At 43.8% G+C, this 23345-nt stretch overlaps 2 protein-coding genes across 6 annotated transcripts in view; both read left to right on the top strand.

The window, feature by feature from the left end:
- The first annotated feature begins 460 nt into the window (after positions 1-460).
- LOC306789253 (myomegalin-like) overlaps positions 461-23345 on the top strand; it is a 35906-nt gene continuing 13021 nt past the window's right edge. For 3 of the 5 annotated variants that reach the window (XM_079285105.1, XM_079285109.1, XM_079285108.1), the window contains exons 1-22: positions 461-975; positions 6072-6148; positions 8205-8328; positions 8420-8577; positions 8671-8827; positions 9415-9468; positions 16551-16688; positions 16779-16898; positions 16985-17077; positions 17195-17419; positions 17502-17660; positions 17751-17852; positions 18306-18443; positions 18612-18791; positions 19020-19214; positions 19320-19502; positions 19577-19693; positions 19779-19847; positions 19957-20063; positions 20167-20306; positions 22864-22991; positions 23140-23291. In XM_079285105.1, coding sequence (XP_079141231.1) covers positions 835-975; positions 6072-6148; positions 8205-8328; positions 8420-8577; positions 8671-8827; positions 9415-9468; positions 16551-16688; positions 16779-16898; positions 16985-17077; positions 17195-17419; positions 17502-17660; positions 17751-17852; positions 18306-18443; positions 18612-18791; positions 19020-19214; positions 19320-19502; positions 19577-19693; positions 19779-19847; positions 19957-20063; positions 20167-20306; positions 22864-22991; positions 23140-23291 — 2957 coding nt within the window. In that variant the 5' untranslated portion in view covers positions 461-834. The remainder of the gene's footprint in view (positions 976-6071; positions 6149-8204; positions 8329-8419; positions 8578-8670; positions 8828-9414; positions 9469-16550; positions 16689-16778; positions 16899-16984; positions 17078-17194; positions 17420-17501; positions 17661-17750; positions 17853-18305; positions 18444-18611; positions 18792-19019; positions 19215-19319; positions 19503-19576; positions 19694-19778; positions 19848-19956; positions 20064-20166; positions 20307-22863; positions 22992-23139; positions 23292-23345) is intronic. The other 2 variants (XM_079285107.1, XM_079285106.1) reach the window with 2 other exon arrangements.
- Positions 13877-15217, top strand: LOC306789696 (uncharacterized protein; the record flags this gene model as incomplete). The annotated part of the gene is made up of 1 exon (XM_079285776.1): positions 13877-15217. The coding sequence occupies one exon, from the start codon at positions 13877-13879 to the stop codon at positions 15215-15217; it is 1341 nt and encodes a 446-aa protein (XP_079141902.1).

The following is a 23345-nucleotide window of genomic DNA, read 5'->3' on the forward strand; positions in this document are numbered from 1 at the left end:
AAAATAGCAAAATAAAACAGATATTGAGATTGTCACTTCAGTAGAGACTAAATGAAGGCAATTGTGATTATATAACATTCTGGCTGCTGTGGACAGAGTTTCAGCTATTCTCTCAATGTGGATCAACCTCCACTCACTCAAACATATGTTATAAACAGTTCGGGAAGTGGTTAAAGTGGAAAAACCAAAAGGCGGCAGATAAAATAATAAAGGACAAAAAGGACACAAATCTGACACGCTCTCTTCTCTTCGTGTCCCTGTTTGTGTCTCCTGTTTTGCAGAGGGGTGAGATTTCCCTTCATATCACAACTGCTTGTGAGCCCCGCACCTCTTACCTCCCCTCCCCCTTCTCCCCCTCCACCCATCTCCCCTGGCAGACTGGGATTCCAGGGATGTCTCATCCTGTAAAATAAGCTCCTGTCCCGTCCCATAGCAGACCAGAACACACTATGGAGCTGACATGGCTACATCGCTGAGCGGCCGGACTGCAGAGTCGCCCTCTGCACTGCAAACACCCCGATAGACTCTAGCGTGTGTGTGTGTGTGTGTGTGAATGTGTCAGTCTTAGTGTGTGTTTGTGATGGTATCCCAATGGCCTGTTAGAGGCTAGGACACCACTTTGTAAATAATTGGATTATTTTGACATGATGCTCTTTTGGAGAAGGAGGTAGCATGTCTAACGGTTACCGGACTCTAACAGATGGACATGCCATGACAGTCGCAGTCCTCTGAAATGGACTCCCTATTCCCCCATGATACGGATAGGTCGAAGACGACTGTTCATTTCTGACCCATAACGGACGTGTCAAGCCGCGTCGGTGCTCTTTGACGGCCATGTCTAACGGTTACCGTACTTTGTCACAGCACCTGAATGACTTGAAGAGGGAGAACTTCAGCCTCAAGCTCCGGATCTACTTCCTGGAGGAGAGGATACAGCAGAAGTACGAGGAGAGCAGTGAGGATGTCTATCGTACGGTGAGTAGGGCACCTCTCGTCGAGCATGAGGAAATGACTAATGATGAATGGGACTACAAGGGGTGTGGGGAGATGTTGTGAAGGGGCCAAGGGTCACTTCACTACCAACAATATGATCAAAAATCATTCATTTTGCTTTGTGGAGGGATTTGACACTGAGAAGGTCATCAAAATAATCAATTTGTGCCTTATGTCATAGAAAATGATTGTTATCATGACTGTATACAGGTGTGTTGTCCTGAAGAGTTGCTTTACAGAGACACTTCCACTGTTTGTTGACCCAGCTGTCGCACTGATGTGGTTGAAGTGATGGGCCATGTGTTTGTTTTACCAAGTATATGTTTTTAAATATGGCTGACCTGTGAGGACATTAACGAGCTCTGGAACTAATATTTGTGTGTGTACTTCACCTATCTGTCCAGCAAGACCTCTGTTTTGAGACCCTGTGACATCTGTGAACTTGTAATGGAATGTCAGGCTTTGATGACAATTGTTTTGTTAAAGTTTATCATGGCGGCATGTGTGTGAGCCGTGAGCAGGATATTGATCCTCTTCCTTTTTTGGTCCAGACCAAAATGTGTCGTAACACCAAGTTGTTACTCAAACGGTAGTACCACAGCAGTCTCTGGTCTCATTTTACCTTATTTGGATAATTTTGTAATACATTGTACTAAATGACATGTACAGGTGTGTGTTTGGAACAAAGAGAGCACGAGTTGGATTTGGGATAAGGAGAGGAGAAGCTGGATCGAAGCATCCTTGCGTTTGTCAAATACTTCCTGATTTACATTTTAAAATGTCAACTCTAAATTGTGGCCTGCTTTTATTCCTTGCTACACTAACGATGACAGGCCAAGGCAGCGGCTGATGCACATTGTGTAAATGTTGGATTTGAATTAGAAAAGGGTCGAAAAGGACAGTGCTGTACAGATCCGAAAGCCTAGTTACTCTTTAATCAATCGGTAAGAATAAAACAGTATCAACAATCCCTTCCTTCACTACTACAAGTTTGTTTTTATGTGAGTGTGAAAGTTCATTCTTTATCCTGGTAATAATAGTCTAACAAAAGTAATGAAAGACAGCAACACCCCCTGAAAATCTGGTTGTTGCTTACCTCCAGGAACTCCTCAACCTGATGCAGTGAACGTGTGGCTCTTACCATCTTTTATTTCAATCTGCAAACTCTATGCTTTTATATCCACATATAAATCTGTGCATTGAAAGAGCTTATGGTCCAAATACAACGGTTGAACAATGTTGCCTCGAAGAAACAACAAACTGTTGGGAATTTTAATGTCTTACCTCGATATCCATGTTGAAAAATGATTTACCTTTGGAAATGTAATCAGGTACACACATTATTCCGTAGTTTACTCGGTGAAGGTCTGTGTATATCTGTTCACTTTGCCCCTGCTCTTAATAATGTGTCCTGTACTGTAGAATGTCACAATGGACCAGAATGCAACAGTTCCATCTGTGGAACTGCAGAGCATTCTATATCCATATACACACACACACACACACACGCGCATTAATATGCATTAACTCAAACATTTTGTGACCTGCAGATGCTATAAGTTTGTATTTATTGATAATTTGAATCGCTAAACTGCACCAAAATAGACATTCATTTTGAGTCTGTCAATACAAGTGTTTGCTACCATCGTCTCTTGCGTCTCTTACCATTTCGATATTTTTAAATATTAGCATTTGAAGCAAAACTTGGGTATTTTATGCACTTATACTCAAACTCCATTGCTACAGTGATTGTGTAAATCTCAGCTGTATTCACTGATACACACTCGTCAGAACAGACTGTGACACATTCTGCTTATTGTGTTATTCAAATATTAACATTGGCTACAGAATCTTAAGTTTTCATCAACTGCTGTAGCCGGGGGTTTGTTTCCTCCCCTGCAGACAGAATAGAAGCATTACAAAATTCATTTTTATTCTTGTGCTGTGTTTATACTTGCCCATGGGGGGTTTATTTGAAAAGCAGCTTCCGTGGTCAAATTTGAAGTATCGATTTACAGGAAGAAAAAACCTACAATCAAGAGGTCAAAAATGAATAATTTTTAGTCCCAAAAATGGTGACTTTTTTTTCATTCATCTTCCTGTGTGTGCGTCATATATATGCATGTGCCAATATCTGTATAGGCCTCTGCACTCTGTTTGTCTCGGGGTGTGCGTCGATCTGAGCCACTCTGTGCGTGCAAAGTGTGCGTCTACAACAAGGTGACCCGGCTCAGCTGTTGTCTGTTTACACAAGCCAGTCGGCATTTAAAACTTGCCTCTGCAATCATCAACAGCTCTTTGAGAAAAAAGCTAAATGGCGGTTTGATCCAGTCAAACAAGACCTGAGCGTCCTGCAACTTATCCTCCACAATTACTGCATACCAGCAGTGATTGAGTAAACTGATCCCACGTCATCTGAAGGGATTTTAATCCTCGCGCTTCACAATCTCTCACTCTGTGCAGCTGAAGGATGATCACTGTTTTATTGGAGACTAAATCTTTGTTCCATAGCTGTTATCTGACCTGAGCTGCCCATTGCTCTGTTGGTTGAGTGTCATGTCAGTGTCAGTGTTCCCATCCTCCAAAGCGTTTCAGTGTAATACAGTTCAGATGAGGTGTGTTGGTCCTGGGCACATACTGATCTCTCTCCGAGCTCCAGAGACTCTATTTATAGAGCAGGCTTGAGTGCAATGATTTATTTATCACATGCATCCATGAGTGTCCATGTGACAAAAATCATAACGTGTTTTTTTTAAAGGATTTAAATTCAGTCGTGCCATGCAGTTCATTTTTTGATTGATCGAGAGAAAGTTAATCATCAGCTATTTTGAGAATAACTAATCATTCATTTTTTCTAACAACAATGCCAAAGATTCCCTACTTCCAGCTTCTCCGTTGAAAAGGATTTGCTGCTTTTTCTCTGTCTTATGGGATTGTAAATTGAATATCTTTGGATTCAGATTTTTCAGTGTTTCGTAGCATATTTCACTGTTTTCATTCATGTAAATAAACTGATGCTACCAGAGCATGAATGGTTTAGTATGGTATATGCAAAATAAGCAGCAGCATCAACAGACGAACTGAGAGTAAACATCTGATCAGTCACAATGGTGCAGGTGTTTGGTTTATGAGTAACTCCTGTGAGTGTTTTGAAGTGCAGCCGTATCCCTCCTCTTGCACAGTTTGGTTATTAGGGGATCTGTTGCTGGGGGCCGGTAGGCCAGGAGGGGCCATAATAGCAGCTGGTGCACTGTGATGAGTGTCTATATATATAGAGCTGTTTCCAAGAGAGAAAATGTCTCTCTTACTGTCAGCAAAGTTGTTGACACACACACACCCGCACAAACACACACACACACACACACACACACACACACACACACACACACACACACACACACACACACACACGTGTTCCTGTGGCTTGTGAGTGACATTCATTGATTGTCGGAGCATTTAGGTGAATCATTTACCGTCATTAGCTGTGGAGAGCACATGGCCGGTCATGTGTTTCATAAGTTAGTTGCTGCTGCATTACTTGACTGCACAGTTGAGTTCTTGACAGATGAATTAGTCCAAAGAAAATGAATTATAAACATGAGCTTTGTGTCTATGTCCTTAAAGAGCCTTACATAAACCTGAGGAAATATATGTGCAAGGCTTTAAAACGTTAAACAAATGTTAAACATTGAATAGTTATTAGAGTTATTGTTATTTAATAAGTCAAATACATAGCTTTTCAAATTTTCTAAACACAACCTCATGTCCCTTAGAATTCATTTCTGCTGTCCTTTTTTCTGAGTGCACATGTATAGTTTTACGAATTTAATTAAATGTACGATAATATTAAGACACAAAATGTAACTTTAAAGTAACCTAAACGGGTATTTGTAACTTTGTGATTTGACGTGACCAGTTTATGTGTATTGTGAGTGTATGTGTAGTATGTGCGTGTTGATCACTCAATGTTTATGAGTCGGCTTCAGGCTGTGAGTGTTGGTGCACATGTAGCCCGGCTCTCTGTGAGTGTTAAGGACATGAAGCTCTCTGGCAGGGAGAGGGGAACAACAGGCTTGGACATGCTTTGACATATACCAAAACGTTTCTAAGACAAAAAGAGAAAGAGAAAGAACAAGGGAGGACAGGAGAGACAGACACAGGGGCCGAGACTCAGATAAGTCAAGATGACCGACAAGAGATAGTGGACCATCTGTTGGGATGAACACGAGCCAAGCTGGAGTGATAAAACCAGCTATCAGATGAGTCCAGCAGACAGACAGACGAATAAACTGTCCTCTTGCGGCTCTCTAAGGTCAGAACGTTAAGAATGAGCCCCACCAATCCTGCTGTTTGAATCCTCTGTCCCCCAGTGTAAGAGCCCGGATTGGCTCGAAAATGTCCCATGTGGAGCCCTGCAGGTAAACAAACTGTTTCGCCTTTGGCCCCCGAAGGTGAAAATCTGAGCTCCCCTGAATTCACCAGCTCTAAATATACCAGCCATGACAGCACGGTCACATGTTCTGTACTGAGCCTGAGTCACACAGAGACAGAGAGGCTCGTTTGTGATGAAGAGATGTAAGAAACAAGAGGAAAAGTACTCTACATGTGAGGGAGGGAAGACAACTTTACATACAGACAAACCCAGTGAATATAAAAACAATGAAAGACATCGTGTCAAACATATTAAAACCTTTTTTTAAATACAGAATCTGTAACTGAACCTCAGATATACAGAACACACCCTACACAAAGTTATGAGATCTTTTTTATTGATGATGACTCAGGTGTGCGACGTATCTCCAAAATATATTGTAACTTGGTTTTCTTTATGCAATTGTATGAAATTACAGAATGTATAAATAAATCAGTTTCATCTGTTTTGCCAGTATTGTATTAGGCTTCTTGATCACTTTAACAGGAATATTATAGTAATTGGCCACTATCATTGATACGACAGTATAATTACAAATTGTCATTTATCTGGTGCACGATTAAACGCTGATGTTGGAGGAGATGTTTGATGATGTGGAATGACTCATGACCAGTGACTGACCTTCTACTACTTTCATCTGTTGCAGAACATCGAGCTGAAGGTGGAAGTAGAGAGCTTGAAGCAGGAGCTCCAGGAGAAACAGCAGCTTTTGGATAAAGCACTGTAAGACTTCCATTTTTTTTATCATGATTATTTATCAATGTGCAACCCTAACCTTAAATAAACTCAGATTATACAGTTTGTAAGTGTGAATGTTGGTGTCAAAACAACTAATTATCTAAAGATACAGAGCACCAAAGAAAACTTAACTGATAAGTCAAAAGACTATCTTTGAAAAATGTAACACTGTCTAGCTTTATTCAGAGAGCCTTCATCAATAGTCTGTGTAGCATTATGGGATCCAAAGTTTCATGTTTTCTTCGGTCACATGTACTTTGATGAATACGGTACATAGTGCGTACTGGTGGGCAGATACACAAGTTGCTACAACGCCTACAAACTTGTTTTACTTTTAGGCTTTGATAACAAAGATGAATCCTCTATAATACTGTGTGTAAGATGTGTTGGTGTGTGTGTGTGTGTGTGTGTGTGTGTGTGTGTGTGTGTGTGTGTGTGTGTGTGTGTGTGTGTGTGTGTGTGTATGTGCACTTCCATCTATGGGTATTGGCTCCATGGTCCTGTCCTAACTGTGGCAACACCTCATATCTCCAACAGCTCATATGTCATGCAGCAGCTGAAAGAGATAACACACACACACACACACACACACACACACACACACACACATTAAGGACACACATAAGCCTTCATGGACAGACAAATGAGACCCACAATTTAAACCCCTAACATGTTACAAAAGTCTTGTTTAAGATTATCGTCGACAGGCTGTAACAACTGCTGTTGATCTAAATGTGACACGATAATGAGGAAGACTGCCCTTTAACCAGGGGACTCATCAGAATTGTCTCAGGTGATTATATGTATACCGGTAGTCCCTTTTTATCCTGTTGATTCCCTTAAAACTCACGTCCTCCTCTACCTGCTGGGCTTCTATTATAGCTCCAGGATTTGAACCTGCTGCTGGAGTTTGGTTGATTCCATGTGCAATGTAGCCCAGGGTGGTGGTCTTTCTGGGTTGGGTCGTTTCAGTCATCATTCTGTATGTCTTACTTTTCACAGCCGTCGGCCTGCGTTACTGCTGAAATTGACCGAGATCGTGGTTGTTGACCTTTAAATAGGTATAGTTCATCATTGTTGGTGCTCTTGGAAAGGACTAAGTGGTTTGTATTACTGGTCTCTGTTGTTGTTGCCGTTGTCGCTCCCTCACTTCACATTCTGTTGTGTTGTTACAGTCTGACCAACGCTTCGTGCCTGAGCTTCTCATTCTTAAGCACAGTCTTATCTGACAGTGTCTTGAGTCCCATGAACTTGAAGCTTCACATTATTTCTCGGTAGTGTTGTAAGTTGTCATCCAGTTGTTTGTATTGTTGACAGACCAAGATTACTGACATCTCGCAGAAAGGCTTAGCATGAAGGTCTTGTCCACTACACATAAAGGACACTTGTCCACGAGACAGAGATTTGCATTACTCATACTGGTTGAAAATATCCCAGCTATTTGAGCTGTTGCATGCGGTGGACAGAGCTAAAAACGTACGTAGAGAGGGTCCAGGGCAGGACTCATGGCGACATTGTGGCGTGTGCCATTCTGGGAGCAGAAATTCTGGGATGGCGTCGTTGACTGACTAAGTGATATAGACAGATGCTCGCACAGGAGGAGTGAGGAGAACACTTACGTCGTGAACCGGGAATGCAAAGAAACAGGATGAGTGTGAGAAATGTCTCATTTCAGAAAGTTTAGAATGTTCATATGTATTATGTAGCTTTCACAGTGTGTATCAATTGAGTTGGACACCACTTACAAAAGGAAAAAGGACTTGAATTGCATCATATGATGTATGTTTTTAACCACATACAGATTGTGTGAACGCCACTAACCATGACAACAAAAGCCTACACCATGTGGAAAAGGTGTTGGGTCTCCCATGAGCACCGTAGACAGGAGAGTGATGACATCCTTGTGTCTTGGCTCTGCATCACGTTCTAATGCTGACGCCACTGGCTACATTAGTGTGTGCATTCAAACTGAGCTGATTTGGGCTGTAGTCATTGCGATACCTGTGATCAACTCTGACTTGCCGTTTTCCTTGTTGAACAGCATAACAGCAGAGAGCTTGACCAATCACAATGAGGCCGAGCTGCAGAGACGGTGTCGGGAGAGACAGCAGGAAATCGACCACATGGAGCAAGTGCTTGAGACTAAGATTCAGCTCCTGCAGGAGGTTTGTCTGCTCACACTCCTCTGCTGGTTGAACTGACACACAGCGGCATCAGGTTTACAAATCCTAACTGTGTGTGTGTATGTTTTTTTAGGAGGCCCAGCTAGTACGCAGCGAGGCTGAGCGGATGGTCTCGCTGGCTGGATCGCACTCCCACGCCTCCCTCCTCTCTCTAGACACCCCCATGGAGGACACCACAGAGGACGAGAGGCCTCCCAGCAACCTGTTCCCATCCAACACCAACAAAGACAGGTGCAAACCACTAAGAAATCTCCACAACCACAACTACTATCAAACCAAATCCAAGCTCCCTGTCTCACTGGCGTTTCCTCTGTCTGCGTTCAGGTTAATAGAGGAGCTGACTAAAGATCTTTGCTCCAAGGAGGCGCTCATCACAGAGCTGAGTGGAGAGAAGACGACGCTCACGCTCAGGGTGGGAGAGCTGGAGGGACAAGTTCAGGAACTGTCTTCATCTCTGCTGCAGAAGGACAAGGATGTGGACGTATGTAGACATTGTATTCCTATTATAAATGACGCCTAACATCAAAAAAACCTCTTTGGAGTCTTAGCAAATGGATATCCAGACAAGAAAGTGTTGGATCCCTTCAGTAAATCTGTTTCTACCAGCTCGTCATCCCTAGAGTATATCATTCAAACCCTGCATGGTGTTTACAAGACTTCTAATATTACTGCATTCCTCTGGACCACCATGTCTCCTCTGGCCAAACTTCTATTCTAGAAAGCAGCATATGTGACATTCCCAAACCTTATTTTAACAGCTATTCATGAAGGTCACAAGAACTATTTGCACGCACAAACTGCTACTCAGACAAAAGTCACACTGCAGGGGAACATTGTAAGATAAGATAAACCTGCATTGACCGCAGCGGGTGAAATTCAGACTTTTTGTGTTCACGTATTCTCCCATGAAGTATGTATGTAGAAAAAAAAGATTCTGTGATGGTTCATTCGTTTCCTTTCCTGTTTCCTCATGTGTTTCCTTAATCTTAAAATGTATTGTAATGTTAATTATTTTAATTCTCAGATTAGTACATACAGTAAGTTAATAGTCTGTCTCCATTGTTACAGTTTTATCAGGAGGAACTTAGTCGAGAGAGGCTGCGCATCGAACAGGAGATGCAGGTATGTGGAGCTCTGTATCTTTATGGTTCATTAGTCTTCACATGTTATTATAGAGTTCTCCACTTGGTGTCAGAGCAGCGTCACAGTTCTCTCTTGATGTCAGACGGACTCCGCCTCCTTATGGAGGGGTGAAACATTGCATTTTCACACAGGAGCTGACGACTGCAGATAGAATGGACACATATTTGAACAATTTGTACATTTTTACAAAAGTATTTAAGATAGAGGGAGATCAGACCATTTGCAATACAACCAGTACGTTCGAGGTTGTGGTACAAAACCAACAAACTGTACCAACGTTTCAATATGTTTTCTCTCATTTTTCCCATTAAGAAAAGAGCAGTATGACTGTCTAATATGCCGAATAAAATCAATACAACTACTCTCTGTAATACAATGGCACAGCAAAAAGTATCAAGTGAAACATCCTGTGGTGAGCTGGAACTTTGCTCATCTTTGTGCAATCCAACCCTGAATGTTTCATCATCGGCAGTGGTCAACAACACAGATATGATGGTGAAATTTCCTCTAAAACGAGCAAACAGTTAGTCTTAGTATTCTCGTGCTGCAATGGAGCACTATGCGAGACTGCTCGTGAAATATCTTACAGAGGGTTTATCTCATCACACAAAGTGCCAAATCTCATTACATTTACAGGCTTTAGCTGCACTGACATCCCCAAGGACACGTTTCTGTCCTGATGTCTCATTAAACTACGAATGGAGGGGGAACATTATGTGAGCTCCCTTTAGTAGTCTTTGCCATCAATTTGCACTTCCTATAATCAATAATCATAACCACAGTCTGCTTTATTATTCACCGTTCTTGTGCTGTGCAGTGTTGCTTCGTGTTATTTTGCCCTGAATGCGTCACAGTATTTGTTGAAAACATTTTTGTTGTTGGGTGGGACGTTTTAACTTGTAAATCAGTTGTGAATGAAAGATGCAAATGTACCCACCCGGCAGGTTCTCTGCTCAGATTGTGTGAGTGTTCGTGCGCACGACAAAATTAACCAAAACGTGTAGTATGTTCAGTAATAGACGACAACACTGTATGTGCAAAACATTTAGTCACTCAGGGAACAGTGGGGTAGTGTCTTAGAGTGTGACTAGTAATGTACATATGATGTGCAACATATTGAGTGTTTATAAGAAAGGACATCGTCTTAATATGAGCACAACAAGGAGAGCTGAATCTGAACTAACATTGTGTTGTTGGTTTTGGGATCACTGCAGAGGACATTTGCAAAGGGAGGTTACAGTTATTTGTTGGTTGTGCGTATGTGCACACGAATGAGACAGCATATAGAATTCAAGAAAATGTACAACACAATGATTCCATATTATCCAATACAACCATGAGACATATTTTTCATTTTAAGAATTTAAGGGAAAACCGTTGCAGGTAAAATACAGCTAAAACAAAAATGAGTTGCCATATGTTGTAGCTTTCTACTGCAAGTCAATTATTCTATGTGGCCCACAAATATATTATTAGCAATTTGTGTTCTGCAGCAGTGACAGAAACAGCGACATTCACATCTACTCACAGAAATCATGTGAGGATCAGTAACTGGGGTCGTGTGTGTGCGTGTGTGTGTGTGTGTACACATTCTCATGAGGCGCCTTCTTTCATATGTGCGTGTGTGCATACAGGTTGTGCTGGTTAGCAGTTTAGCGGGTCTGGTTTCAGCCGGGTTGTCGATGGGTCAGGTTGACCTTTGAGTGCTCAGCGCTCCCAAGGCCGATATCAAGTTGTGTAGTTTCCTACAGACACTCGCAATAAGAGCTCCTAATTAGTTCCCCAGACACCACGGCCATTTCGATTAAATCTATGTCTGGCGAGAGAGAAAGAGCCAGGAAAGAAATATCATCTGAAACCTATTCAGACAATTATTTCCAGGGTTTCCTTTTTAAGAATAATTTGTAGTAAGTGGTACACTGTAAACAACTATAATCCTTTATAAATTTGCTTGTATTCAATTACATAGGACATCTGATCAAAAAGAAGAAATATCATATATCCAGTGTTATTATTCTGCTGCATTCTTCTCTCATGTGTTGTTGGCTGTCTGCAGCCTCAATGCAAATTCTAACACATTTTTGGGATTTTGCACTGCATATCTACCAGGAAGTCACAGCGTGACAGCATGACCATCTGTTTGTGCCCCCTAGGGAAAACAAAAATTGTGGTCATGGCTGTGACGCACAGTGAAATGCATGAGAAAAGACCTAGTTGTTTGACCATCACAGTCAAATCATTGTTGAAATATCTGCTCCATGACAACAATAAGTAAAAATAATATTAACATTGAGGCAATAGCATGTATTGACATAAGGTAGCTACGCTGTCGGATGAGGGCTCTATTAAAAGACCAAAGTCACCAAACCAGTATGATTATGATTATACCACAGGATTTAGTGAGCTCAATGATATGCTAGCTAGCAGCATTGCTTCTTGGTGATGCCTTTTAATGATGTCAAGGGCCCAAATAAGCGCAATCCACTGTTGTGTCTTAAAAATGCCTCATTCCACTACTATTGATTAATTAATAGAGGAAAGACAGCGGATGTAACAGCATACAGCTGAAACCAAAACTGATATTTTGATAATGACTCAATTATCAAAATAATCATCTGTGAAGCACATATGTACCATGTGTCGCCATGGTAACTGGTTTCATTGCTCTTGTCTTGAGAGCCTCTTGCCTGATAAAATACTAATGCATGAGTAAAGGTCAGGCAGGTGACCCTGGATACATGAATTAAAAAATGATTAATTGCATTGGTCTGTTCCATAACTTATTTGTAGTGGTCTAATGAAGTTATACACACCATTACCCCAATATAATCAGACAGGATAGGAAATCATTACAGGAATACATACTGAGGCAATGTTTTATACTAAGTGTAACACAAAAGTTGTAGCACAGCTTAACGTAAAGTACTGAAAAATGGAAACTGGTTCTAGTCAAACCTTAGGCACTGTGTGTGTGTGTGTGTGTGTGTGTGTGTGTGTGTGTGTGTGTGTGTGTGTGTGAGAGAGAGAGATAGAGAGAGAGAGAGAGAGAGAGAGATGACTCTACACCATAATTAATACTGTATATATGTGATTTTATTTAACATGCATAATTATTATTTTGAAATGTATAATATCGTATAATAATTATTTTACTTGCATTGTAAACATTGTAAAACCTGCTGTGGCAAAACTGTATCGTCATACCAATAAAAAAAATGAATTGCCAAAAATAGAATAGAATAGAGTCTGACTCTATTCTATTCTATATACTCACAGAGCGTCCCTAATGTTACCGTCCTACTGAGCATTTCACCTGTTCAGTCAGGCGAACAGGGTTTAGTAAACCGGGCAGGAGGAAGTAACAGACACCCAGGGGAACATCGTTCTATCTCTTTAACAATAAACTCCAGAATGAAGCTAATATTCGCTGGGTTTACATAATATTGTGCGTTTCTATATAAAAAATACCGTTTTGAATCGGAAAATGGATTTAATGGATGTTAAACCGTGAGCATCTCTATACGACTGCACCGTGCTCCCCCCACCCCTCTGTATTCTCTAAATGGTACGCTCCGCCGCTGCAGGTCTGATTCAGGCAGCCACATCGTTAATATCAGCCCAGAGGATCTCCGACCGCACGAAGCACCCAGCCAGACGAGCGCGTGATTGCCTCTCTAGCTGTCGGTAAACGCTCTGAAATGAATAAAGACTCACGTCTTCGGACGCAGACACCGGAAAAATACTCAGAAGACTGTCCAGGGACGCCAATTACTGCTCTGTGTCCGTGTCCTGGATTACTACCGATCATTATTAACCTGATGGCGCGCGGTGCGGTTGGTGTGTCCGTGACAGACGATTGACGACTCAAAGGCGCGTGCGGTATTGTTGGGAAATGCGAAACAGCGTTTGGGTGACAGCGCGAGGACGATATCCAGATAAATACTGCATCTGATTCATGAGACATTCACATGGCTTCGCTGTGCGTCCGTGGGAGTGACTGTGCGCCATATTCCCAATGCACCTGCACCTCCTGCAAATGAATGGTGATACTGGACTGATGGATATTTTTTAATTAACGTCACCATATCTGCTTACCTATTTTTACCTCATGGCTTTTCAGTCTTGCCAAGAACCTCATGTGCAACCATTCTCTTCATGCATATTGCTTCTCATTGTCTACCTCATTTAATTTATTTTAAGCCATTGAATTTAATGCCATTGCAAGGACTGATGTCATAGGGAGCTTTACACTATTTCGAATGAAAAAAGGCTTTTATTGTCCCCTCAAAGCACATGCGGGTTGAAACATTATGCTCTTCTGTGCTCACAAGGGATCAATTTCATCATAATAAGGGTTCAAGTGTCCTCCTGTTAGAGTGAATAAGGCATGCTCGATCTCAAGATGAAGGAAACGTGTCGCATCTGTGGACGGGAGCTCTGTGGTAACCAGCGGCGATGGATCTTCCATCCCACCCCCAAGCTCAACCTGCAGGTGCTGCTGTCTCATGCTGTTGGGCGAGAGCTGGCCCGGGATGGCAGAGGAGAGTTCGCCTGCTCAAAGTGCACCTTCATGCTGGACCGCATGTACCGCTTCGACACAGTGATCGCCCGCGTGGAGGCCCTGTCCGTCGAGAGGTTGCAGCGTCTCCTGCAGGAGAAACACAGGCTGAGGCAGTGCATCAGTGGGCTCTACCGGAAAACAAATTCAGAGGAGGGTGCAGCGACATTACCCGGAGGTAATGATGGATCAGGAGATGGGATGGTTGACATTTCTGGTCTCACTCATGCAAAGTACTGTGCCCTGCTCCAAGATGATCTGGTCTACTCTTTGTATGAGTCCTGGGCCGATGACGGCCTGGACTGTCAACACCACCACCACCACCCTCACAGTTCTGCTGGTCCAGAGTCAGAGGTCACAGTTGCAGACTCACATCGTTGCATTCCCAGCACTCCCAGGAAGTGTCTGGGTTGTTCCTACTGGCGGGTGGCGGACTCTGACTATGAAGCTGTTTGTAAGGTGCCCAGGAAGCTGGCACGGAGTATTTCCTGCGGGCCGTCATCCAGATATTCAGCCAGTGTTGTTGGAGGGAGTGTGACTAGAGGAGGAGGTGGTGGAGAAGGAGTAGGAGAAAATAATAATGTGGAGGATTTAGAAGAACCGCCCTCCTCTTTAACTCTGGTCCCTGGTTCTCAGGAACCCTCCAGGTCATCCGATAGTGAATGCACCCTGGCTGGACGAGCCAGCTCCAGCCCCTCGATGGCATCCTTAGAGACGACTGAGGAATATATTCAGTCTGGAGCTATAACAGATGACCGGCTGAGCTCCCCCAGGGAACTGATGGATGACCGGATATCTGACTCCCTCTCTGAGGAGCACATGGGAGCCCCACATGGCCACGCCTCACCCGGACCCAGCCTCTCTCTGGCCCTCTGTTTGCTGCAGAGCTATGCCGTCTACCGGCCAGTCCTGAGCTCTAAAGGGAGTAAGCTGCCAGTGCTGCTCCGACAGAGCTCCAGTAATGGAGGCTCGAGGCTAGCCTTACCTGATCCTGTTCTGGGAATGTCTTATGACACTCCAGAGGGAGAAAGAGACAACCACATGCCAACACCTGAGCGGGAGACCCCTCTGATCAGGCTGGTTGATCAGGATCTGAACCTGGCCTACATGGAGGATTTGTTGGATGATTTGTACAAAGAGTATCCGCCCCCACGTCCTCACCAGGTATAAAACATCGGCAAGGATGGTGATGACTACACCGATTTTACTACTGCAGGATGATGACACACAGTGGGGTAGTGTATTTTGCCTGACTCCTGCAAATGTTGAACAGTGCAGCCTGTCCGCAAAATGAGTATTCTCGCCACTGTTCCTTTTTTCTTTTTTTTTGTTAATTAGCCTCATAATCCCTCTCAGTCACTAAAATCCTGCCCACAGCTTATCCCACAAGCTTTTACCAAGACGGATGTGAGCTACAGTGCTGTGTATGTTTGTGTGTGTGTGTTGTGGGAATACATTACATGAGTAGTACGGTGAGGGTAAGCGGTTACACTCGACATGGCCCAATTACCTAGCGTGTGCGTGTGTGCACTCAAAAAGGTCATTCGTCACGTCAATAAGGTAGAAAGCACAGAGTGAACAGTGAAAGCGCAGTCATTTTTAACAATTTAGTGAGCGTAAATGTCTATAAATTCAATATGTAATTGCTTATGTATTTTAAATGGTTTTAAATTAAGGTGTTTATGATCTACAGTGACATCCATCGCAGCTGCCAAATACCGAATACAGCCTGCAGACTAATGACCCGTTTTTCCAGTTACAAACTACAGGATTTTCTGCTCAACGATGTGAAAATTCTTCCAGACAATAATCATCAACAATAGGTTTCTGAGGGTGTGTATTTGCCTCTGTGTGCTCTTCGAGCCGGGGCTGAAGTAGGTTCGATGTGGGGAGACATTAAGACAGAGTGACTCCACCACTGGCCTATTTTCACTAAGAGCCCTTGAGGCAAACTGATCCACGCAATGTCAGACCATCCTATCATCTCCACTCTGGTTGGATGTTACAATAGCCCTATTGTAATGACATGTCAATGTAATCATTGCTATTAGAAAACACACTTTTTACAGTAAAATTTCAAAATGTGTTTCATTTAATCTCAACTACATGAAACTACAAATTGATCTTGGTGAATGAAAGTATGAGTCTGTGTGTCTAAATGACATCCTTCCTGTAAGGGAAACGGGGTTATGGAAAGATAATGGTGCCACAGAACACTCGCGCTAACTCATGCATGCAGACACACTGGCACCGCTTCAGAGGCTCGTCTCCCCATCGAGGCTTTTTAAAAAGTACACGCGTGAATGGGCAGAGCTTTTACACATCGAACACAATCCACTGTGAAAGTTATGCCGCCCACAGCCTCTTGTATTCTTCATGAATTTGAAACAAACTAAATATCTTCCTCAGCTGCTCGATTCGGTTAGAAGATCGTGCAAGTTGACATTCACAGCGAGCAGTTTTTAAAACATGAAACGCCGACACCTTATCTCCGTCATTACAGAGCCTCGTTGAGGAGCAGCAGAATCAACTGAACCAGTACGAGTGTGCAGCCGGTCAATGTGTCAGCGAGCTGCAGAAGGCCCAGCTCCACGTCCATTCCCTGCAGGCCAAGATCCACAAGAGCGAGGCCAACAATATGGTATGCCCCATTTAAAGTTCGATATTTCTGATGAATCCATATCTGATAACGGATGACAGCCTAACCAGTGTTACCTGTTTCCCTCTTTAGAAACTGCAGGAGAAGCTGAATGAGATGGAGTGTGAGCTGCGTTCAATCCGCCAGGCTGCTCAGAGCCAGGAGAGAACCATTCAGGGTCTCACAGAGTCCATCAGCACCAAAGACAGTGAGGTGAGTGCTCATCTTTGTTGTCAACCTGTGCGACATGATACCTGTATTTGAGAGATGCTCATACATACAATGTATTCTGCTTTAAGGCCCAAGAGCTGTACCAGCTGATGGAAGGGCAGAACAGCACACTGTGTAAGCTGAGAGAAATGGTCCACCGCAACCAGCTTGCTCAATTTAAGGTGAGACTTGGCGCACATATCGTGGCAGCAAACCCTGATCCAGGATCATTCTTTATTGATAGTGAGAAACCTCATCTCCGGGCATGACGCACTGACTTTGATCTGGTCATTCTGTAGACGCCAGAGGGGGTCAGCGGGTCTGTGATGCTCGCCCAGCTGCAGGGCGAGCTGGTGGGGGTGCAAAGCTCCTTGTTCTCCCTCGGTCTGGAGCTGGAGGCCAGCCAGAGGAGCCTGAGACAGAGTCAGAGGCAAGGAGATGACCTGTCGAGGTTCAAGGACAGACTCAACTCTGATCTGCAGGAGGTGCAGCAGCACAGGGAGGTCACAGAAAAGCACAACCAGGTTAGTGGGTTTGTGAGTGTGAAACACGTCTTGAAGTACGAACGCCGCAGCATGTGCGTGACCTCCCGTCTCTGTGCCGCAGGACCTGCGCTCTGCCCTACAGAAAACTCGCTCTGAGCTTCAGGCTAAAGAAGCAGCTCTGAAGGAGGCCGAGGCGGAGAGGCACACTGTGGTGCAGGAGAAAGAGAGGAGCATCGCACAGCTCAAACACTCTCTGCAGGACAAGGAGCAACAGCTGCAGGTGATCACTCAGGTCATACAGTATGTAGTTACACACATGCACAAGCATGCACACATTTCTGATCCTGTCTAAAAATCTTTGTATCTGTAGGAGTACTCTGAGATGTTGGAGTCAACAGGAAGCTCCAAGCCAAGCGATGCCCTGCTGGAGAAACTTAAAGAGCGTATTAAGGACAGAGACAGAGCTCTGGAGGTAAATTGAATCAATTGTAGCTTGGTAGAAATAGCATGAGGACCCCAACTACTGTTCCATGTGAATCACGGTGCTATGTATGGTGTGATTAATGCGACAGTCTTGGAAATGGAGAGAAAAGACCTCGGTATGCATCTTGCAGCACTCGAGAGAGAGCCGGCAGTAGACAGTTGTGCAAACTCCCCATAAATCAGTAGGTCAGCATAAAATTTCACAACAAACAGTAAAAAAAAAAAGTCTTGATGGGAATTATTGAGGAGAAGCAGGAGGAAATGCTGGTGGCGTTCCCTAAAAAAAATAAGTTACTTTCCTACCCTGACTCATTTATGGAATACGTTTGTAAGGAACAGGAGCTTTGGATACTGCCCACCTGCTCAGAACATGATGAATATCACAGTTGAGGGTGCCCAGAATAGCAGCAGAGTGATTTTTCTCCCCCTCCGCCATCTGCAGCGCTCCATAGATGACAAGTTCCGCTGTGTGGAGGAGCGCGAGGCCCAAGTGAGGAGGCTTCAGCTGGCCCTCAGGGAGAAGGAACGGGACCTGGAGAGACTCCGCTGCATTCTGTCCAACAACGAGGAGACCATCACGGTACGCTCGTCGCACACGGGACAAACATGTCAGACCTGTCAGACCTGCCATCTTATATTAAGAGAGGCTTTAGAAAGCAACCTTTTCAAATCAAAACGGGTCGTTTACCATATAGATGAGGTATTATGTTAGTTTTTGTGTGGTCACACCTGTGATTGTGACCATCAGAGTCTGGACGCCCTGGTGCGTGGCAAAGAGCTGGAGCTAGAACAGGCGGCGGAGGCCTACAGGAACCTCCAGTGGCTGAGGCAGCAGAGTGAGGAGAAGGAGAGAAACACTCTGAGAGAGAAAGACTCCATCATCAGCCAGCTACAGGCTGCTCTACAGACACACAGCCTGGAGGCACAGGTAACTCTCTCTCTCTCTCTCACACACACACACACACACACACACACACACACACACACACACACACACACACTCTCTCATGTATTGCCTTTATGGTTGTGGCTTCTAATCATTTGCTATGTCATTTTCAAAGCTTTGGAAAACCAGTCCACCTAGACAAACCTGTGCTACTTGTTTTCCATTTGACAAATACAACAGGTGTGCTGATGTGTGTGTTTGTTTTTACAGGATCTGACAGCCACCCTTATTGCCAGAGTTCAGGCTGGTCCCACTGAGGTTGTCGAGGAGTTGAAAGCTCGGCTGGCGCTGAAAGAAAAGCTCTTCCAGGAACTGCTCTCGGACCGCAGCCGCCAGTCTAATGAACACCAAGCACAGGTCCAGGAAATGCTCAACATTCTCAGCTCCAAAGACCAGTATCTGCAGGTAAGTCGTGTTGCTGGTATGGTTATGGAAATGCAATCGTACATGACAAAAATCTTTCAACCTCTCCACTCTCACTCCCTCCCTCTCTCTCTCTCTCTCTCGCAGGACTACTCCTACAGGCTCTCCCTTGTGATTAGTGAGCGGACTGGCCAGCTGCAGGAGCTACGCAGACAGCTGTCATCTAGAGAGCAAGAGCTGTGCGAGCTGAAACAGGACATGGAGAGAGAGATGGGAGGAGAGGCGGAGCACCTGCGGAGTCTGCTCAAAGAGAAAGAAGCCTTCATCAAGGTACCATTTGTTTCCCTTGGCGTCCCCCCTTGCTTCATCACCTGTAGATCGTCACAGTGTACTTTATTCGCCAGGAGCTGATGCAGGGCCAGGAGGAGGCGATGCAGCCGTCCTCTAAAGAGAGTGAGGCAGAGATGAAGGCTCTCCAGGAGGAGTTGCAGCTGGTACTGAAGAAGGAGAGGGAGGCTCAGGTATCTGTGTGGACACTGATAAAAACGTAAAAACAATACTTCACAATAATCTCACACGTCACATCTTTGTTCGCTCTCCCTGCAGAAGGAGCTCTCTGCTCTGCGTTTGTCTTTGGCTCACCAGCAGGACACTGAGGACAGCGCTGATCACCAAGTAGGGTGTTGCTTCATTCTCGATCAATTCGACAGTATTTGGCTGTTTGTGCTGCTTAATAACATGCATTCATTCTGTCTCATCAACCCTGCCTGCCACTGTGATCTAGTGTGTGCTGGAGCAGCTTGTGTCAGAGTACAACAAGCTGAACGATGCGCTGAGGACGGAGAAGAGATTATACCAAAATCTCTCACACGTTCACACCAAGAGTGACAGGTAGGGAAGCTGCACACGGGTCTTGTGACAGGCCAGTTTCCTCTGAATACAGGTTTGATTTGTTTGTTTTTTTTGCTCTGAAACACATTTCCCTTTTCTTCAGCTCTGAGAAGATCCAGGCCCTCCACACCGAGCTAGACTCGGTTCAGGCGCTCCGCAGACAGCTGGAGGAGGTCCTGGCCAAGACCCGTAACATGGCCCTGATGCTGGAACGGGCAGCTAAAAAGCAGCCCGTCTTTGGAGGTGGGGATGGGTAGGGTCCAGCCTGCAGGGCTGCAGGGGGCACTGTCACTAACGCACTGACCACAGCACTGCTGAGTGACACACTTTATGTGACATGGAGCTGTCTGTAGTCACTGATGGTCAGATTCATAAAGAAAAAGTGAAAGCAATCGAGACAGTTCTGCTCTTAAGTGTGCATAAAAAAAAAAAGAAAATCTGACCATCAGTTTTCAGGCAGCTTCATAGCACAAGCACTACTGACATTAGCAGAAGCCTGTTCAAATGAACCTCAATGGTATGAAGTGGCAACGTGCAACCCAGAGTCTTATTTATTAATATGTTTTCTGAGTGTGGTGTGAATATGTTTTTGTATTGTTTCCGGGAACGGCCTGCGTGTCTCTTTGCAGTGCGATTGTTCTGTATTGCCATTTCTGTGTACTGTCTCTCACCGGTGTCACTCTTCCAGCCTTACTGTCACAGTGAAGTTGGGTCTTGCCTTACGGTGGAACGTCTCACCATCCGTCATTTGTTTTTGTATCATCTGTTTGTGAACAGGACGTGCACACCTAGCAAGGCCCGAGATACAAATCCCAAAATATGGTCAAGTAGTTTCCTCTAGTTCAGGTTAACCATTGGATTGCTCTCATACAGTTGTACCTGCTCTGCACGAGTTATGGTTTAGTCTGACAGATGAGGTCAGCCGGATATAAGGTGGTTGGTGCACGCTGATTACGTCATGGTAGTTTAGTACACGTGTTGTTTTTAGTTAGTCTGCTTAGTATCAAGAAAGCAGAAAAATATAATATCGAGTATAACTTTACTGTCTGCACTATGCTCTCAATAAATCACATGCAATGTGAATGCCAGAAAAATACTTGGCCATTAAATATTTCTATGAGGTAGAATACATTTTCTTGGGATTTGTGCTGACCTCTCATCTAGCCTCAGAGATGGAATCCTTGTCAACACTTCTTTTTGTATATTTAAATGCAACAAAAATAAAAATGTGCTGGCTTTTTGTCAAAAGCACTTCTGTTTGCTGTGTTTAATTGGGAATTTGTCTTAGAAGCATCCCAAATCTGAACCCCCGCACACACACTTCATCTTTGATCTACCTTCAAAGTTTGCTTTATTGTCAATTCCACAATGTACTGAACATACAGGGGAGTTGAAAAGACGTTTCTCTCTAGTCCAACATAAACATATAAAGTGAATACAGTGCAATAGATTAAAAAACATTTAGACAATAAATATGTATAATAAGAGAAAAAAACACTTCCTTCTATCCCCAGAGCTCAACCCACAGTGTGCTTTCTCTATCTGAACCATTCCTATGTCATCCTCAGCCTCCTAGTCTGTCCTGATGTGCACTTTATCACACGAGAACACGCATGTTATAAATGTGTTGTAAAGTCACAGATTTAAATGTGGTCAAAAATATCTGAACTTGTTAACAGATTTCGTTAGATAATTCAGTCTTCATATATAAATATAAACACAGAACTATGTGTCTTACCAGACCCTTCCAATCCAAGTTAGTGTTGTGTCTTGATGTCCTCCCTCATGCATGATATTGTGGCATGGTTTTCATGTTTGCTTGGCTGTTCTGCTGTCGTGCCCAGTTAGACATTCACAACACTAAAATGACAAATTCACAAACTAAGGGAAGCTCATGTGAGCCCTTTTACTCAACATCCTTGATCTTTTTAAACGTGAAATCCACATTATTTTAACTGACAAATACACGTAACATACACCGTTTCAAGGAGTGCCCCTTTCTATATTATGATCCCGTATGAGAGTGGTGACGATATGTGGTGCCACAGTGTTAAACGGCCCCACATTCAATGAGGTCATTTTAGAGAGCACATTGTTCAATCCAATGATAAACCAGCATTTTGCTTCCATGAACTTCCCGCCCTCTCACTAGCAGCACAAACACATTTCATATATTTCACTTTGATACTTGTTTTAGGGTGGAGTCAAATTATAGTGCCTTTGAACTTTATCCGGATTATGAACTAATCCCATAATAAGTTCCAAAAATGCACTGAGCAATGGTAGATACACACACCCATACACACACACACTGTATGTGAGATATGTGCGTGTCTGCTGTGTATCATCAGGGCCTATTATGTAAAGCCAAATTCCTGCCGGCCTCTTTTTTACTGAGCCTCTGCGTCCTGTGTCTATATACAATATTTCAATAACACACAACAAAGCTGCACACATATTTAGTTTTGGCACAAAGTCACCACTAAACCTTACATGTAAGATATTTTAATAAATAAAGGAAAATCAATTACATTTGTCTGTTTCTCTTGAACACTCTGGTCCTGGGTTGCGCTGTCTTGAGTGTGTTTTTGGCTGGCAGGCAGAGTATGACTTAACATTTCCCTTCAGTCCCATGACAAAGTGGTGATTCAGCGTAGAAACTGGAGGTCTGGAAAGAATGGGATAGAGAGTGGACGCTAGAGAGGAAGAGACGATCCAAAAACCAAGTATCAGACGGATTGAGAAATAAACAAAAGGGATAAGAGTAGGTGGATGTTTTATGTGGTTGCTTTGTTTCCAGAGGTCAGCACAGACGAGGAGGGGGAGGAGGAGGAAGGAGACGATGAAGATGGCAGCAGTGACGAGTTTACGGACAGCATAGAGGAGGATGATAACAAAGTGACGGCCAGAAGTTTGGCCTCCATTCAGGTGGACTATACTTCTATTTACATTTCACTGTTGAATCCCTTTAAATTCAGGCTTGTAACCATAGATTTATGGACCTCTTAATAATTTAAACCATTCACGTAATGGCTTAAATGGTAGCACAATAAAAAAAACGTCATCTTCTGTTTAGGCTCGTGGAGCTGAGGGTGTGATTGGACCGCTGGTGTCCCAGAGAGCCGATGTAAAGCAGCTCGAGGAAGCAAGGAAGACACTTGAAGGCCAGCTTGAAGAAATAAGGTTACAACTGGAGAGGGATGGATACACCACCGTGGCTCAGATGAGGTGCACATTTGTGTCAGAGCTCCTCTTGAAACTTTGTGTTTTGATTGTCTGAGC

This window comes from Melanostigma gelatinosum (assembly GCF_949748355.1).
Source record: "Melanostigma gelatinosum genome assembly, chromosome: 15".
Lineage (NCBI taxonomy): Eukaryota > Metazoa > Chordata > Actinopteri > Perciformes > Zoarcidae > Melanostigma > Melanostigma gelatinosum.